The 18,418-nt window shown below is 50.8% G+C and overlaps 1 protein-coding gene across 1 annotated transcript in view; it reads right to left on the bottom strand.

Annotated features, from left to right (window-relative positions):
- Nucleotides 1-18,418, bottom strand: part of LOC309577543 (vascular endothelial growth factor receptor kdr-like) — a 120,826-nt gene that overhangs the window by 81,575 nt on the left and 20,833 nt on the right. The window contains exons 2-3 of the mRNA XM_082289654.1: nt 6,992-7,088; nt 3,157-3,359 (exon numbers count right to left, since the gene is read on the bottom strand). Of these exons, the coding sequence (XP_082145780.1) occupies nt 3,157-3,359; nt 6,992-7,088 (300 nt within the window). The remainder of the gene's footprint in view (nt 1-3,156; nt 3,360-6,991; nt 7,089-18,418) is intronic.

Below are 18,418 nucleotides of genomic sequence, written 5' to 3'. Positions count from 1 at the left end.
AAGTGGATAACACACCAAGGGGACCACTGTCAGGAGGACTGTCTGCATTTCCCCACAGCCTGCCCTTTCCCTTGGCACAGGGATCCCAAAGGCTGGAATAAATGAGTGTATTCCTCACAGGGAGGTATCCCTTGGTCAGGAGGGGTAACTGCACAGGGCAGATGGAAGCAGATGCCGTGTCTGGGTGGCTGTGGCAGCATTTTCCACGGAGCTGCTCTGCCCATCCAGCCCCACAGTGTGGGACCAGACACTGCCCTTCCCTGCAGAGAGTATCCCTCGGAGCTGCGATGGAATTCACGCAGTTAAGAACTCCCAACTCTTCCTGTTCCAGCCCTGGGCTACTCTGTATTTCCAACAAGGAGATGGGCAACAGGAGAAGGGGTTCTCTTCCTCTTTAATTAAGATCCTTGGGACTTGCAGCTGCAGCGGGAGGCAGAAAAGGCTTCGGGAACAATTAATTCAGGATGAAGCTCCTGAGCTGTGCCTCCCTCAGTGCTGGAGATGAGGGGTGGCAGCTGTCAGGGTCCCCCCTGACCCCGGGGATGTGCAGAGTCACGGCTCCACCACCCCTCGGGGAGAGCTGCGAGTGCCAGGTCCTGCCAGAGCCCACAGACCCCACCAGGGAGGCTGGAAATACAGGAGCCAGCACAGGAAATAATGGCCAATAAGCAGGGCTTCCGACACAATCATGTTCTCATTTCGGTGTCAAGCAGCCAGCCAGGAATGAAGGGAAAAATACCATTCCCCTTCCTTTTTTGGCAATAATGGCTTGTAACCTCAGAGGAATCTCCAGCCTTCAGGGGCTGGCTCCACATTTTCTCCCTCCACCTGGCTCAGCCTCACAAACACCCTGCTGAGCACTTGCTGTCTCCACAAAACATCCCCAGAGATGAGCTTTGGGTCTCACCCCTGTCTGGCGCTCCCAGGGATCTGTGAGTTCCCTCCCTTGGAGACAGCTGATGGGTTTCTCAGTGCTGCCCAGACACTGTCACAGCAATTTCCTTCAAAAGGCACGTTTAAATATTGAAGAAAGCCGTAGGTGTGCTCTGAACTCCTTGTTTAAGTCCAGAGCAGTTTCCTCGTCCCCAGGACAGCCTGCTGGCTTCCAACAAATATCCACAGGGATTGAATGGGAGGAAGAGTGTGCCCTGAGGACAGACCCATGCTGAGGTATAAATAGCTCCTTTTCACGGGGCCAAGCAGCTTCCTCAGCCTGGCAGGCCAGATCCCAGCAGGAACCTGCAGCTTCTGCACTCAGAAGAGCCCTGCTTTGGGGTGCACAGGACAAGCTGGACCATTTTCCACTCATTTTCCTTCCATGACTTTTCAAGCACAGGAAAGCTCTGAGTAAGAGCTCTCAGAGCAGGGAGGACACGGGACACAATTAAAGTGCACCTGAGAGGGTGATTTTGTGCTGTTTGTCAGCAGGGCCTTGGCACAGCAGTCTCAGCAAGCAGGAGGACATCCTGCCATTTTTTTAGATCAGCTCTGTTCCAAGAGCATCCCCGGAGAGGTTTTTCGTAACTTGGGATATTTTCTTCAGGAAAGTGCTCAGGCAGTCCCAAAAGATCCACGACATTTCCTGCACGTGCTCCTGCCACAGAGTAATGAAGGGCTGGGTAGGCAGCCAGGGCACTGAATCAGGGGAGAGAATTGAGTTTCCTGGAGTGTGGGACGGCTGGGTTAACAATGTTGGACCTGGGGCGTCTGTGCTGGGTGTAATAGGAAAAGGAAACAGCTCAGCACAAGAACCAGGGTGGATAAAGCAACCAGAGCACCAAGAAAAAAGCAGAGAAAGGAAGTAGAAAGGGAGAAAAAAAATGACTTCAGGAATTAAGAAGTAACACCAAAAAGCCACTTTCCAATTAGAGGAAAACTTGCTGGGAAGGCAGGACAAGGGTAGAAAGGGACTCTTTTCAACAGGCAGGAAAGTGTCACCCACATGAATCGAGCAGGTGTGTTCACCTGGAGGTGCAAAAGCTGATTTTAGCTGTGTGGGCGTATCAGAGTCCCTTGGGGGATGGAAGTCACTCCTCATGTTGGTTCACCGTCATTAGCAACACCCCGAGACCCTGAGTCAGAGCTGCCCAGCAAAGATTTACGTTTTCTGGAAGTGTAGGTTTGCAGCACTCTTCAAATACCATCAGACAAACTCACTGCCTCGCCAGCATTTGTGTGAGTAAGAGGATTCAAAGAACCACATTTTAGCATTTACTAGGAAAATGAAATGAATTCATCCCCATGAGCATTTGTGGGGTAGTGAAGGCTGAGCCCATCTGACACCAGAGGAGTTCGTGTCATCCCCTATTCAAGGCACTAAAAGTCAGCTCCTTCATCTGAGGATTCACAATCTTAGCTTGGAAGATTCAAGATGATTCAGTGTTTAGTAATGCATTTGTCAAGTAGATTTGAAAAAACCCCAGCATTTGGGGGGAATATTCAAACAAAAATTCCCATTATTGGAATGGCTGTTCAATAGGTTGCATTCACTCAACCACAGAGGACCATGCTCCTCTGAAGTTCCTGCTGCCATTTATTCTTGGATCTGAGCTCGATGATTCTGACACGTGGGGGAGAGGCAGCTCAAAGGGAACCAAAATGAGCAATGGGATATTTTTTACAATAAAATACATCCGGTGCAGTCTGGTAGGAATGTCTTACAGATGTGAGGACAAAGCAGTACATAAATGTGTAGGAGGGAAGGAATTACAAAGAATCCTGTTGGGAAGGTTCATGCCTGGGGAGGAAGGGAAAGAGAGAGGGCTTGGGCATTCAGGATGAATCTTTGGAAAAGCACTGTGACAGCAAAACCCTTTAGGATTGAAGAATTCAGTCTTGAAAGGAAAGGATGTTTAAGGAAGTCGGTGGATCTGTTACTTGGGACACTAAAATGATGGGAGAATCCAGCATTCAAATCCTGGAACTGAACAGGATGGGTGATCTCTGGTTCTCACATCCCTGTCCCTGAGAATTCAGCTGGCATGAAAACCTGGCTGCCATGAGAATCCACCTAGATTTGGTCTGTTCAGAGTGTCAGAGCTGCTGCTTCCTCCTGGGTCAGCGGGGAGGTGGGATCTGGGAGAGCCCCTGCATTGCTGGTTCTGCCTCACACAGCTCCCACAGCCGAACACAATTTAAAAAAATTGGAATTCTTACCTTGGACAAAGACGTAGATCCTGGCCACAAGCCCCTGGTGCTCGGGGGTGCTGTTGAGGGCACAGCTGAGGTACCCAGTGTCGTTGGCCGTGGCTCTCCTGAGGACGAGCTGGCTGCAGCTCAGCCCGGTGACATCGCGGCAGCCGCTCACGTGCACCCGGGGGTTGTCCTCCCTCAGCTGCCAGCTCACAGACGGGGCTCCCCTGCCAGCACAACACACCCAAATCATACAGGATTCAGGCAAAATTGGGCCTTCCTTCAGGCTAGTTGTTCCCAGTGCTCCTACCCTTGTCATTCCCAAATAAATGGTAAAAGTCGTCGGGTGTTTGCACTTCCACCCATCAGAAATTGAGCTGGATCACCCCACGCTGTTCCTCAGAGCAGGGGACATTCCTGAAATACTCCCTGCAGCAAGCTCCTGGAGAAAAGTTTAATTTCTCTTCTGACACACTGCCTGAACACAAGTTTGTTTTTACAACACTGTATTTTAGCCATTTCAAACATTAGAAAGCATCAGGTAAAATTATATGTTTGTTCCAGGCAGAGGACTTTGCATATTTTAACAGCTAAATTAATGTATATTTTCTTGCACCAAGTCTGCATGGGGAGAGGAGGATATTTATGTAATTTCACATCACCTTTCTTGCTTAATCAGCAGTGGCTCATTCTTGATTTTTGTGAAGGCCTTGGAACTAATCAGGTTAAAAATCTGGGAATATCTGCTCAGGACACTTTTTTCCCAATTCCCCTTGTGACAGCAGCCAGAACATCGAGCCAGGAGGGCAGAGGATGCACATTCCACCCAGCCGACCCCTCTGCTGCCGGATCTCTGAGCACAGCTCATGGCAAATGCAATTCCATGGAGTTCAGGCCAAAAAGCAGGGCCTAGGTGTCACCTGCTGCAGGACCCAGGGCTCCCAGCTGGTCCAAGCCACAGCTGGACGTGCTGGTCCTGCTGTGCTGGAAGCACCAGGCCATGGCAGCAGGAGCTCCTGCAGCTCCCTCTGAGGGCTCTGGGGATGGACCAGAGACACCACACAGGCCTGTGAGATGAAGATGATGAGGGTTTCTGTAGCAAACTGGTTTTCAGTGTGGAAACTGGTGGGTCAGGGGGGTAATCACCCATGGATTTTGCTGGGGTAGAAGATGGCGTTAGAGAGAGGGAGCTCTGTGTGTGTTTGCAGAGGAGCCACTCTTCCCCAGAGCAGGGGGCTGGCTCCCCCCTCTCACTCTCTGAATACCCACTGGCATTTGCTGAGCTGAGGAAGGAGAGAGAAGCCCTGGATTTTCCCAGCTGAGAGTTGCCAGGGAGAAATCCGGTCTAGACACATTGACCCAGGACCGAGGTAGTAAGGCCCAGAGTGGCATCTGTGTGAAATTCCCAGCTAGCCAATAACTCCAGTGGCCTGCAGTGGGGCAATAGGTGCAGTCAGAGCATGTCTGCCAGGACATCCAGGGACATTTCCACAAACATCCTCTTGGCCCTCGTTCCTGCCCGTCCCTCTGTCGCCTTCCTGCAGAGGAGGCGGACATGGAGCTGAGCTCTTGAGGTTATTCCCAGCACAAAGCTGAAGGAGAGCACTGGGAAAAGTGGGAATATCCTTTCTGGTGAGCAGCCTCGCCCTCGTTCTCAGATGCTCTGGTGGCTTGGACAGCCCTACCCCACGTCAGAGCAGCTTCCTGTCCCTTCCGAGCACCCAGAGCTCTGTCCCCACCTTACCCACGTCATTAGTGACTCCAGGACTGGGATTCCTGGCCCGGAATAGGGAACAGAGCCAGTTCACATGGAGACACGGCTCCCAGCACGTCACTGTGTCCCTGCCCCTCCTCACCCACACCCACCCTGGTGTCCATCGGCGCCGGAATTCTGCGCTGGTGGCCCTGCAGGGCAGCATTGGGATTTCACACCTGTGCTTCCTTAAATCTGCCCACTTTTTCCCCCTACACACTTTATCCCAGTGGAAGGTGAAGCCTTTGCCTGTTGCTTTGGGATTTTCACACATCTGGCAGAGGGGAGTGGCAGCAGCAGCTTCGGCCCCAGTACCACAAACCAGGAAATCTTGGCCAAGAACCTCAAAAGCCTGGAGCTGAGGGGAGGAGGGACATTCCCACATACCTGCCAGGGCTGCTGCCTCCTGCTGTGCCCCACACAGCCCAAATGCCTCTGGAAGCACAAAGAATTCCAGAGCTCCCCAGGGGCAGGAGCTAACCTGTGAGTGTGCAGAGGGGGCAGGAGGGCAGACATCCCCAGAGGGGCTGATCCAGGGAATCTTGCATTCAGAAACCACACTTCCCTTCTATTCCCAGCTCCTGCATGACCTGAGCCAAGGAGCTGAAGTGCTCCAGGCCCTGATCCCGTGTTACATCCCATGCTCACATCCTGTTGTGCTTCTCAGACCTTTCATGGGGATTTCTTGCTTTGCATCCATAAAGCAACGTGGGACTGAAGTGCTAACAACTCCTTCAGCTGTTTATTCATCTGGTGGTATGAGAAAAGTAGGGTGCTCCTCCAGATTAAAAAGGTGGTGGTTGGAGCACTGCTGGGAAATGCTAATTTAATTGGCCTGGGGCACTCCAGGGACCTCGAGTCCACACAGGTTTTATGGAGAGCACCACTGAGATGTTAAAGGGCTGCTTAGACTTTATTGCCATCATGTTTGCTGTTTGCCAAGCTAAAAATACCACTGGAAGGTTGCTCTGACCTCGTATGCCACATGGCAAGCCGGAGGTATTTGGAAAAAAGCTGCCTTACACTCCAGGAGAGATCCCAAATTTACACAGGCTGAGTCCATTCACCTTTCTCTACAACAAAGAATTAAATAGTCTGGGACAAAAATCAGAGGAGATGTGTCACCATAACCTAAGGCTTAGATTCACCTTCCCATTGCTTTTTTTTACTGCTTTCAGTAACTTCTGTTGCAGGAAACCATCCAGGCAGTGGCTCCAGCCAAGGGAACCTTGCAAGAAGGTGTAAAAACAATGTGTGCGTGTGTGTGAGAGAGAAATTGTGAGAGTTTGTGTTACCTTCAGCCTTCTCTCCTGCAACACTCTGAGAAAAAAACCTGAGGAGCAACCTCTGGCAGCAGCAAAGTGTAAAAATCCCCCTCAGAACAAGCAGCACCTCCATCCACCTCGGTCCAAGGCCTTTTGTGGGACCCAGCAGCTGCTGTGTTTTGTGGCACAGCACAGTGCTCTGGGTGTGCTTCTTCCTTGTGTGCCAGCTGCATCCCCATCCCCAGAGCATCCTCTCCCTCTCATCACCCAAAATCCTGCTGGTCCTTGCATGGCTGGTGGCACACCTTGTGCCAGGACTGAAGAGCTGCTGTCTTTTACAGCATCAGCACTTGGGTTTTTCACAAGTCCTGGTTAAATATGATTTAAAGGACAGGTTATGTTTGAACAGGTTGGGTCTTTGAATGTGCACACAGTGACTGCTGCTTATTTAAGTGTCTGTGATGGGTAGGTGGCAGCTCCTGGAGATCTTGTTTGCCATTTCCTCATGGACAGGGAGCAAAGGAGTGATTTTAGCTGCAGAGGAGCTGAATCTGCCCCTTTTCCAGAGAGGATTTCCAGCCATGTCCTCAAGCACGGTACATCCCTCTCCCATGAGCTCTCCCCTGTGCTGACTCAGGGCTTTGCCTTGGCCCCTTTACAACACGAAGAATTCAGCCAAGCTGACCCCAGACTCTCCTCCCTGCTCTGTCCCAGCCCGTCCACCTCCCTCTGCACAGCCCCAGCTCCCAGCTGGCCGAGCATCAGGCTCTGCTCTGTCCTGGAGCTGTGCTGGGCCAAACCAATCAACACAAGAAACGCAGCGTTCTGGAGCAATCCTTACCAGCATTTGATTTTTAGGGTGTCTCCTGGTGAGATGACGATGTGGTCCTTTGAAATGCTCAGCTTTGGTTTCTGAAAAAGCTCTTCCTCAGGGAGACCTGACCCAAAAAAAGAAGGAACCATCATTAGTTCAGACGGGCTATTCACTGGCGTCAGGGCAGCAAAATGCACTCGGGACAAGCTCTTTGTTTTGTAAATAGTTCCTAATTTGGGGGCCCACACAGTGCTGCATTCATCCCGTGCAGTTCAGCTGAGCGGGGTTGGTCGGGAGGTGCCCCCAGTTTGGTTTTGTTCCCTTTATTCCTCTCTCTCTTTTCCGACACTGAGCGCCTGCGTTTGTGCCAAGTGTTCCGAGCCAGCTTTATTACTGAATTATTGCAGATTTAGGAGAACAGAGTTGTGTCAAAAGGATTTTGCACACATATAAAAGTGGAAGGAGTCAGGTGCTTGGGAAATAATTCGATGGGTGAGCTCATACATTACATTTGAATCAATGGGAGGAAACAATAATTCTGGGGAATTATTATAATGATTCTGGGATCAGCATTCCCAAATCAGCATTCCCAAATCCTGTGTGTGAGCTGAACCCCAGGCTCGGTGGCCACAGTGGTTGGGGTGATGCTCCCAGGGGACTCTGTGACTCTGTCAGGTCTCTGGTGACAAGGGGTGTTAATGACAGCAGTGACAAAGGTCTCTCTCATCATCTCCTGGCCCAGGAACTGTCCCCAGGAGAATCTGAGTGTACACCTACAATGAGACAGCGTTCAGAAAGTGAAACTGAGAAGAACCAGAAGCAGAGGCTGGCCAGGCTGGTTGCTTTGTCCAAATTCAAAGCAACATAATCAAGGAGAGGAGAAACCAGGCTCAGATAAGGATCTCCACTTCCAAAGCTCTGACATTAAAGTCGTGTTTTCTTTCCCCTCCTGCTCTTCAAATCTCTCCTCCTTTGCCTCGCACTCGATAAGCCAGAAATCCTCACTGGGCTCCCACCACAGGCATTATTTGCAGCAGGGAGGGAGATAACATATCTAGCAGAAACACCAGGCTTTAACTTTTCAACTGCACAAAGCAGTGATTTTCCTGCCTCCTCCTCTCTACTCTCATCTCTTTGCTGCTTGGTTTCAGTAAATGCTCTTTGCCTGGCATCAGTGTGGGCAGTGACTCGTTCCTGCTTTGGAGTCTGGGGCTTCTTCTGGGAGCCCTTGGAGTTCCCGTCAGGAACTCAGTGGAGGGCAAATAATCTCATGGCACCCCAGAGTCCTTCCAGAGGGGATCCTGCCCAGACACCACGGTGCTGGACTCCCCTTGGAGCCACTGACCCGTCCTACAGACTCTGGCTGGGGCTTTGAACCGGTCCTGGCCACCAGAGACAGATCCAGCCCGCTCCCCCCTGCTTTGGCAGCTCCATCTCCAAAGTCCTTTGCAGAACAAGAAGTTGGAGTCTGGCCAACACAAACTCCCTCCAGTGGCTCTGTGTGACATTATTTAGCACCTCCAAGCTGCCATTCCATGGAATGCTGGAGAGGCAGAGTAGCCAAGGGGCTCCAGCCCCGCAGTTCCCATTTCTTTTGGGAAGCACTGCTGTTCCTAAACCCCCTCAGGACAGCGCACGCAGGGAGCAGCATCACACTGAGCTGAGAACCAGCAGAAAAAGCCCCAGACTCTGCAGGAGGAGACACTGCCAGGCCAGTCCATCCTTGCTCTTGGCTCCGAGTCCCCTCTGGATTCCAGACAGAGCCAGTTCCCACCGGGAATGGGCTGAGCTTTGGCACAGGTTCTTCCATGGTGCTGAGGTATTTCACAGCCCCTCCAGACTGACTGTGCTGAGCTTTGCAAAAATGCTCCAGGATATGGCCAACAGCTTCAAATTTGTCTGTCAAGTGCCATTAATTTGCCAGCTGAGGGGGGTTTGGGTCCCCGTAGCTCTTCCAGGATCTGCTCTGGGCTGTTGATGCCGTGACTTCAGCCAGGACTTAGAAAATCCTGGGGTTAGAAATAAGATTATTTCTCTCCTCGTGTGCCTTCAGTTGTTCTTAGGGCTTAGGGGGGCTCAGCTGGTGTCTTGAGCTGGGCTTTTGACCAGCCTGGACTGTAGCTGTCATGGGCAAGTGTGGCACTGTCAGAGGGTGTGGGGTGAGAGCCTGAGCTCTGTTCTGACTGCAGAGTCCTTGGGCTTTTACAATATTTGACACCGTTTTTGCTAAAAGAAAGAAAAGTATTTTTCAATTATTCTGGTTTTGCTCCTGAGTTACTTCTTGCCCAAAGTTTATTTTGGCTTGGGGAACTGAAGAACAGAATAAGCAAAGTGGAATTTCAGTGCTTTTCTACCCCACACAGGACAGGAGGAGAAATTCCTGTGCCACACACACATCTGGTCTCTGCTGGCAGGTGACAGAAGGTTTGTATGAACACAGCCCGTGCCCCTTCTGCCACACCAGAGCTGAGTGGGCTGGGAAAAGAACATTTTGAGGGCGGAACAGAGAGAGTAGTGAGGGCAAGGTCAGGCTGTGCTAGGGCAGGACACCTAATGCCAAACTGGCAGAGTCACACCTCACAACATTCCTAACCTCCCCTGGTCCCGTTAGAGCTAGACTTGAGGTTTTGGAGGAAAGCTGGGGACAGCCCCAGGGTGTGTTGCAGGAGGAGAAAGGGATCTGCTCCACTTTCATATTTGTTGTCTGTGTTTGAGGAGATTCATGCCTTTAGCGAGGCTTTAGGATGCTGCAAGGGAGGACCAGGCATGGTCCTGGCAGTGCATCCCCCCTTTTCCACAGCCCTGCTCCCCAGCCTTTGTCCCTAAACCCAGGACCCACAACCTGCCCAGGGTGGGGTGGGTGACCTGCTGGGCTGAGTCCTGCTGAGGCTGAAGTGCTCTGAGTGCACTGCTCAAATTGCAATGCCCAAGCTCAAAAGAACATTGTCCTCTCCTCCCTGTTAAGTAATTCTGGCCCTGCTCCAGGGCTACGAGGGACATAAAATTAAAAACGAGTGCTCATTACTGTGTCATGACCATGGCAAAGCTCCTTGTGAGGGCTACAGGGAAAGTCCTTGGTTCCACAGCTGTCCCTGCCATTCCCTGTGGAGCTGACCCTGCTCCTGGTGAGCTCCTGGTGCAGCCTCCTTCCCCAGATCCCCGGCATGGTTTGGGATGAGAGGCTGGAGTGATAATCCTGCAGGTTTGGCAGGGAGCTCGTTGCCTCCTGCAGAGCTACAGAAAGGTCTCAGCACCACATTCCCCTCTGTGAGCCAGGGGGAAGGACAGGCTCCTCCTGGGAAGGGAACGTCTACTCGGGTTCTTCACATCCCAGCCCTGCCTTGGAGCCAACACAAATTGGCTCCAGCAAGACAAGAGCAGCATCTCCAGGATAAAGATGCCCCTGGAAAGAGCCCCAGGTGAGGACAGGGCCTCTGTCCAGAGCCTCCTGCACCATTTCTGACTCTGGGAGTGTATTCCTACCTCCAGCTCAGCCTTTAACATTCTGCTCTCGGCAGCAAAAACCGCAAACACAGCACAACCACAAATCCTCGGGAGTGAAATGTGAAAGGTTGACTGATACATTATCCAGGGGAGAAAAATATATTGAAAACTGCTTTTCCTGGGATAATCTGATTTTGCAGCACGGCCAACATTAAACACTGGAGGCTCCCCAGGCAGAGGGTAATGGGTGACCTCCCTCACCTCTCTGTCAGATGGTTTCCAACTCCATCTCACTTGGCACTGGGAGATCCCTCCCACGCACAGCCTGATGCTCCATCCTGGGCCCAGCAGTGAGCAGGGATAAAAAGTATTTTAAATCTCTGTTCCTTATTGTAAGAGCCTTCCTCCAGGCATCCTCTGGGCACAGCAGCTCTCCCTGGCAGAGCCCTCACAGACGGCTGTGAGCCTGGCCCTGCCTCGGTGTCGCTCAGTGGCAGCTCAGGCAATGTGATACCTGATTAAGGGATCCAGGGATCCCCTCTGGCCACGGGCAGAGCTGGGGGACAGAGCCCACGCAGCCCCTGCTTCAGATGACGAGGAAATAATTGCTGGGCAGAGCAGAGGGTGCTGTGCTGGCAGCGAAATGAGGCAGGTTAGAGCAAGGGTTCTGCGAGGGCTTGGGCACACAAATAGCTTTTTGCACATGGGTGAGCTCCTGGGACTGTTCATGTGTGTAAAGTCCCCCTTGACCAGAGAGCCGGGCCCTGGGCACCTCAGGGCCCCTTGGAAAGGACTGGAAGTCAGAGTTTGGAGCTGATTTGAGTCAGGGAAGGAGGGTGACAGACACACAACATTTAAAACCTGTTTTGTCACTGCTGAGGATACTCCTGTGAGCTGTGCTTGCCTGGCACAGGAAATCCAGGAGCTCCAAGAGCCCTGTGGAATCACCAGGAGCTGTATGGACACCACACCTTGCCCTGGTCACCAGTGAGAGGTGAGCACCAGTGACTGGGATGGTGCAGAGGCAGAGCTGTCCCCTCCCCTCCTGCCAAACAACTCTGTCCCTGCAGCAGAAACGACACCAAGGAGATGCCAGTGTGCTCCCCTCCGAGCTGCCAGGGCCCCTCATCACAGGCACAGCGTGAGCACACCTCAGAATGAGCAGGTGCCCGTGTCAAAGGGTATTTTCATGCTTCCATCCCCAAGGAAATCTATTTTTGCTGGAATTGGAGAGCTCAGGGATTCACTGAAAAGCTGTGTGTGTTTAAACCAATGGCCTGCAATCATCTTAGGATTTATTTCAAGGTTACCCCCATGGAAAGAGAGGACACCACAGCACTGCCAGCATTATTGGATCACAAGCCTTGCAATATTTGGGGTGTTTATTAAGTCTTCAGCTCCTGGAATCAGCTTTCCCTTGTTACACTCCAGTGATTTTCTATTCTTTTTAAAGGTTTAAAAAGACAGCAGCAAATGACTAGAGACCCATCTCCACCCCTCTTTTTGTTGTGGATTTGGACATAGGATTTTTGATTCTCCTAGGCATTAATGAAATGTTTTGTGCTCTCTATTCATGATGCAAGATCTCCTAAATGAAATGTTATTGCTCCCACTGGCTTTCCCAGCAGAGGAGAAGGGAGGCTTTTGTGGGGAAGGTCTTGGCTGTAAGTCAGAGATAAAACTTCCAATTTTTGTCTTTTCTGCTGGCTGGTGAGCTCTGTGTGGAGGCACTGATGGGAGCTGAGGCAGGGCAGAGGCTGCAGGTGGGGAATGTGTAGGTCGGAATCCTTTGGGGAAAACCCCTCTAGACCTAATGTGGTTTGAGTGCCTCTCTGCCATTTCCTGTGCTCAGGGAGCTGCTTTTGATCAGATTATTTGCTCTCTCAATTCTCCGTGTGTCTATCGAGGGTAATAATTTGTCTGTGATGATTTAAACCCTTCATCTTTCCCTGTGCATCTCCACTGTGCTAAGCCACCTTTCCTAGAGGAGGAGGTGAGTAGGGGTTCAGTCTCTCACAGCCTCTTGCCAGGACTCTCTCCCTTGCCTGCTATTCAGGCTGAACTGTTTTTAAGGAAAATGGTTCATCAGCTTTTAAAGATTTTCTATTTCCTTTGTTTGTTTAGGGGGAATGCTTACTAGAGGCCTCTCTTCCTGTGGTTTTCCACCTCAAAATAACCAGGAATCCCCCAGGGTGGCCCTGCTGTGGGTGGGCACAGAGCTGACAACCTCCAGGCCAGAGCCAGAGCTTCCCTTCCTACAGAAGCCAAAGAAGTTCATCCAAAATTAAATTAACAGTCGCAAACTCATCAGGAAAGATGGCAAAGATTCCTTCAGGATATTCAAATGCAAGTGTTAACCCAAGAGTATCTCTGGCAAAGCAACAGGATTCCTGTTCCCATTGATTTTCCCAGCCAGGGAAGGCAGGATTTGCTCAGCTGAGTCATGAGAGAGAGGAGCAGTTCCCACCCATTCCTTGCTGCCTGCTGCAAGTGGAAGCTGTGTGAAGCTCAGCCAGGGGCAGCAGTTGGGGTGTAAATGATCTGAAGTGACAACAACTAAAAATTAAATCATTAGTCTGGAGCGGGGGGACGTCAACAACAGCGCAGTAAAAACAACTGCTAAGTGGAGAAAGTGTTTGGAGATAAGATATGGCTTTGGCCCAGCTTTTGGGATTTGTTCCTACAAGGCTTTTCCTCACCTGCAGATGCATCAGTGCTTCCTGCTGAGGTGGCACAGGGTCACCCTGGTTTCCTCCTGTAATCAGCAAAAGCCTTCAGCAAGGCCATCGAATGCTCTGGGTGCTGACACACAAACCCTGTGAGCTTTCCTTGGGCTTTCTGCAACCAAAACATCACCTTTGGGGTTCACCTGCCCCTGCTCCAAGGCAGCTCCTGGAACTACAAAGCCTTTGCTGGCTGCCCACGCTCTGCATCGCTGCATCGGCCGCAGATTTATGGAAACAGGTCACAGAAAGCCACTCCAGGTCAAAATTGTTTGGTTGTGGGCAACAGCAGCTCATTAATCAGGGCCATTGTTTTCCCCCTGACACCACAGAGAGTCCCCAGGAGCAGCAGGGATCTCAGCACCCCGTGCTGCTGGTGAGCTGGGCAGTGAGGGGACACATCCTTGCTTTGGGACTGGCTGATAAGCCAGGAACACGGATCCGCATGAAAAATAAACATGAAATCTGGGAAAGGAGGTGGCAACATCTGCAATCATCTGCCAGGCACTCAAGCACAATTTGAAGTATTTAGGAAATGTGGTAATCTCATGTCGATGGAAAAAAGGCTGGGAATGTTGTTACTTCTTGATCCAAATTATGGCAATTCCTCTGGGAAAGAGAAGACCTGGCACTTCTCCATGATGAGGAGATATGCAGACCCAGTGGGAACGAGAAGCACAAAAAAGGAGCCCCAAAGACTCTAGGGGGAAAAAAAAAAATCCAAAAATGTGAGGTATGAAGCCGTCTTTGCCTCTCCCCCCAACGTGGTCTCCTGAGAAAAGCTGGAGGGCTGCAGATGCGAGTGTTTCCAATGATTCCCAGACAGGATTACTTCATCAGCGCTCCAGACATAGCTTTCCTTCCTCCTCACTGGCCGTCCCCAGGACAGGGCACATTCCTCAGGCAGGGCTGGGAGTGAGGAGGGATGGGGGCACCCAGGGGGGCTCCAGGATGACCCATCCCGGGGAGCAGCCCCGGCCAGAGGCAGACACAGCTCTGTGGTGGCTTTGGATCACCCTGTGCTCCCGCTGGCCAGCCCGGCCCTTCACCTCCTCCCACGGGACTCAGGGAGCACTTCCTGCACTCCAGAGTTAATCCAGCATTTCTCTGGAAGTGAACCTAGCCAGGATTTCTCCCCTTTCTCCAGAGCACTGGGTAGGAAAATGGGAAATGGGAAGGCTTCCTCAGAAGGGGGAGTGGAGGGACAGCACCAACTTCTGTTCGCTGTGACAGGGACAGACCCAGGGAATGGCTGGAGCTGGGCCAGGGAGGGTTAGGTTGGATATCAGGAAAGGTTCTTCCCCCAGAGGGTGCTGGGCACTGCCCAGGCTCCCCAGGGAATGGGCACGGCCCCGAGGCTGCCAGAGCTCCAGGAGCGTTTGGACAGCGCTGCCAGGGATGCCCAGGCTGGGGTTGTTGGGGTGTCTGTGCAGGGCCAGGGGCTGCACTGGGTGATCCCTTGGGTCCCTTCCAGCTCAGGAGATTCTATGATTCTATCTCTGCCTCCTCTGGGCCCTTCCCAAGCTTCCCTGTGTCCCTGTGCCAACTCAGAATTGTCCCCACAGGTGAACTCCTGGTGGTTTATGTGAGTTTGGATGGATAGAGCTGCAGATTTTTATGGCTTGTCAGCCCAACAGCTCCTCACAGCTACAGACACCAAACCTGGACCAAGTTGTGGTTCCAGCTTGTCCAAACCCTGCACTAAGCTGCCTTTAATCCAATCAGAATCCCTGTGTGCAGGTAATTTGGATGAGGTGAGTAGTTACTTACAAAGCTGCGGATGCTAAGGAAGGAAAGCTTTCAAACACTTTTACTTTAATTACTTTATTATTTTGAGGAGTATCATCAGATCTGCTCATTTATCAAAGGTGACACGTGAGGCTAAGGAGTCAACAGCAGTAATTCATGGGCTTCATGTGTGCAGCACTAAACACTGTGCTCACTCACACATCAATGGGCTTGGATTTGGCACCTCTCTAAATTTCTCTCAAACTTATTTGTTTTGTACAGCTGCAAATAATGAAAGCAATTGTTGGGCTGACTCAGTTCCAAGAACTATTCCCCAACCTACTCATGTGCACAGTGAGGATCAGTCACTCTTGAAATCCATCCTGAGATGAGCCAGGTCCTCCCATGAAAACACAAGCAGTGAATCTCTATTGATTAACCAGTGACTTCCCTCTCGCTCCTGCCCAGTTTTACTCTTTGCACTGGACTTTTTAACCTGGAATTAAGGGCTTGCCTACACCCTGGTAAGAGTCAAGCTCTCCAGGGGGGATGTTTTGTTGAGGAGAATGGACTTTTTAAAAGTTAGAGCAGTGGTTGAGAAGTTTTCAGTAGGTTTTCTGTACACTCTTGTACCTTTTTCATCATTTCCTTTTGAAGTATCAAGAAATCAGATTTTAAAAACCCCAATCCTTTCCTTTTCTGGCTGGCTATGATAAGTTAATATTCATTTTTTCCTCATTAATCACATCCCTGCACAGGTATTGGCAGCCTGGAAGCGTCTGTTGTGGTTCTTTACTCCAGTGGCACTTCCCACGGAGGGGACAAGGTGCACCAGGAGTGATGAAGCTGCAGGTGGGTCAGGCAGGATACAGAGAGATTTGAGGCAGGGTTTATCTCCCTGCAGGCAAGAAACTGCTTTAATTCAGTGATTAGGAGGCAATGCAGTAACCCAGGCAGGCATCAGCTCCTAACTGAGCCCGGCTGCCAGCAGAGGTCAGGATTTAAACTGGCACCAGAAAATGTTAAGGAGGGATTTCCCCGAGCTTTCCACGCAAGCTGCTATCAGTGGGGAACTGACATTTCTGCCACAGTTCGATCCAACCACTGGTTTCACACGTGTGGGAAATCTGTCCTGGCGTCTGCTTGTAGAGAGCTGACCCAGTCCCTGACATCTTTAATTGGGAAACAACTTCCAGCAGTAATTTAGGGCAGCCAGACTCAGTTTAGGGGTGCTTGAAAAGTAACACTCCTATAAATTCATAGTAAACAGATAGAAATGAACTTTTCCTCGGGTTAAAGAGGTTGGTAAATGAAGTTTCACTGGGCCACAGCACACAAATTAATGCACTGCCCAGCATGAACTCCAGATAAAGTCCCACTTGAGGGGTGCTAACTTTGAACTTTGCCTGGCCCGGCCATTTCAGTTCTTAGAACGTTCATAACCAGAGCAAATTCCCGTGTAACATGAGGCAATAGCAGCAAGTGAAAGACTATTTCCAAATAGCCAGTCAATTAAATCACTGTCCCAAATGTCAGCTTGTCCTTTGATGATAAAGTGCGATGGTAATTCATCCTAAGCACAAGGCTTTGGAAAACTGTAAGATGGATCCCCTGGGGAGACATTAAAATGGCCAGAGAGGAAGAGAGAGAAGTTACAAAATCCCTGACACTGTGGTTTAGCAAAATGTGGGTTTCTTTGAAAGCATTTTTTGGTCTTTTTTGCCAGCACTCAGCCTCTGCCTGGATGTGTCAGATCAGGAGGATGCTCTCTCATGTTCCTCCACCACCTGCAGACTAAATCCATGATTCCCAAATCTTTCTTCTTGTTCCATCATCCACTGGCACATGAGAGAGTTGGGAACCCCTGTAACTCCCCTGTACCTTATCCTTGAGCCCAGCACAGAATGAGCTTTCTAAGATCTGAAAAAAAGGAAAGAATTAAGTCCAGCTGATGGGAATTATCAGGAGTGGATCATACGTGGGCCTTCAGGTGCTACAATAATAAAACTGTTGGAAATGGGAGTGGTTAACAGGAGAGGCTGGAATCATGGCACCTCTGATAACAAGGGCAACCCTTTATCTGCTCTTTCTGTTGGCAAGAGTCTGGGGAGAGGAAAGAAACCCTTCCCTGGGCTGAGTTACATCAGCCTGTGTAATTCAGCTCCCAAAGGAAGCAGCAATGCCAGCCCTATCTTTAGGAATATTTAGAATTAGATGAGATAAAGTGCTGGGAGATGTCCTTCAGAAAACATCTGCTGGTGCCCCACATGGAGCAATCTCTGAGAGCTCCAGCTGCCACATTTGGGCAGTAGCTGATGTTCTGCTGAGTGGCCAAGCAGGGCCTGGCTTGGGGCACAGGACCTGTACCTGTCCCTTTCCAAACCTCTCTGGTGCTCCCTCAAAGGCAGCATGGATGTTCTCAGCTTTGGACTCCAGAGTGTCCCCAAACCAGACCTCAGAGAGGACTGGGGATCTTTTCCAAGAAAGGCAAGAGCTGACAGAGGAATTTGGGTGAATTCTGCTGAATGACAAGAGGGTGGCTTGCAAAGCTCTGACCATGCTCCAGAGCTAAATCCTACTTGCCATCAAGGACCTGCCCAGGGAACACCAAATAATTATGGAAAAGCTGCTCAGAGAGACCACAGCTCTCCTCAGGCCACGCTTCCCAAGGTTTCCTGCCTGGAGCCTTGCTGCTGTGAGCCCAGCAGTGATCCCTGCTCCCTGGAGCTTCTGGTCTGTCCTTGTAGGCAGCACCACACAAACTCTGCTGTAAACTGGACAATCCCCATTTTCAGGCCTTTATTCCTCCTCTCCATCTCTTGCCTCATCCCCAGCCCTCTTTTCTAAGAAAAATATGAGCCTGCATGGAAAGGCTCCTTTGTAAAGAACATCTGTGTCCTCCTGTGTGATGAATCACTGACCTGCAGAAGGAGCAGGCCAAGGGAAAGCCACGAGAGGGATGGGGCTGAAATCAGAGCAGGGAAGGTGGATGGGCAGGGTGAAGCAGAACAAAAGCCCACCCCTGTTAGCATTGTTTGACCATTTTTCTGTGAGCAATAAATCCAGAAGCAAATGAGCCAGAGCCTCCTGAGGTCGAGTCAATTGATGTGCCACACTAAACAGAGATGGGTTTGAACAAATACAGGGGTTGGACGTGTCAGGAACATGTGAATGCTCAGTGTCAGTAAAATCTGCTTGGTGGGTAATTACTTTGTTTTCTTAGTTTCTCTGCCCGTTAAGGAGCAATGGGCTGAAGCTGACTTTGGACTTGACGCTGGAATCTGTTTTCGATCAGCTCCGTGTTCCACTTCTGTCGGCTTTGTGTGCCTGTCTCAGGAGGTTTTCCCTTTTTTTTCTGGCTTGTTTTGAAGGATAGCAGGTTGCTATTTTGGGAGACAAGATAAAAGCTGTTTGCTGAGATGGGGAGAGGGAACCTAACCATCTCCTTAAACCCAAGCCCAGTTTCAGTTACATATCCGCAGCCCCGGGCAATGTTTTGTTACCCTTCGCCTGCAGCCTCCCTGGGCAGCTTGGCCTAACTGGGTCTGGTTTCCTCACT

Source organism: Coloeus monedula (genome assembly GCF_965178545.1).
Source record: "Coloeus monedula genome assembly, chromosome: 12".
NCBI classification, from domain to species: domain Eukaryota; kingdom Metazoa; phylum Chordata; class Aves; order Passeriformes; family Corvidae; genus Coloeus; species Coloeus monedula.
This window is presented reverse-complemented; position numbering and strand designations above follow the sequence as displayed.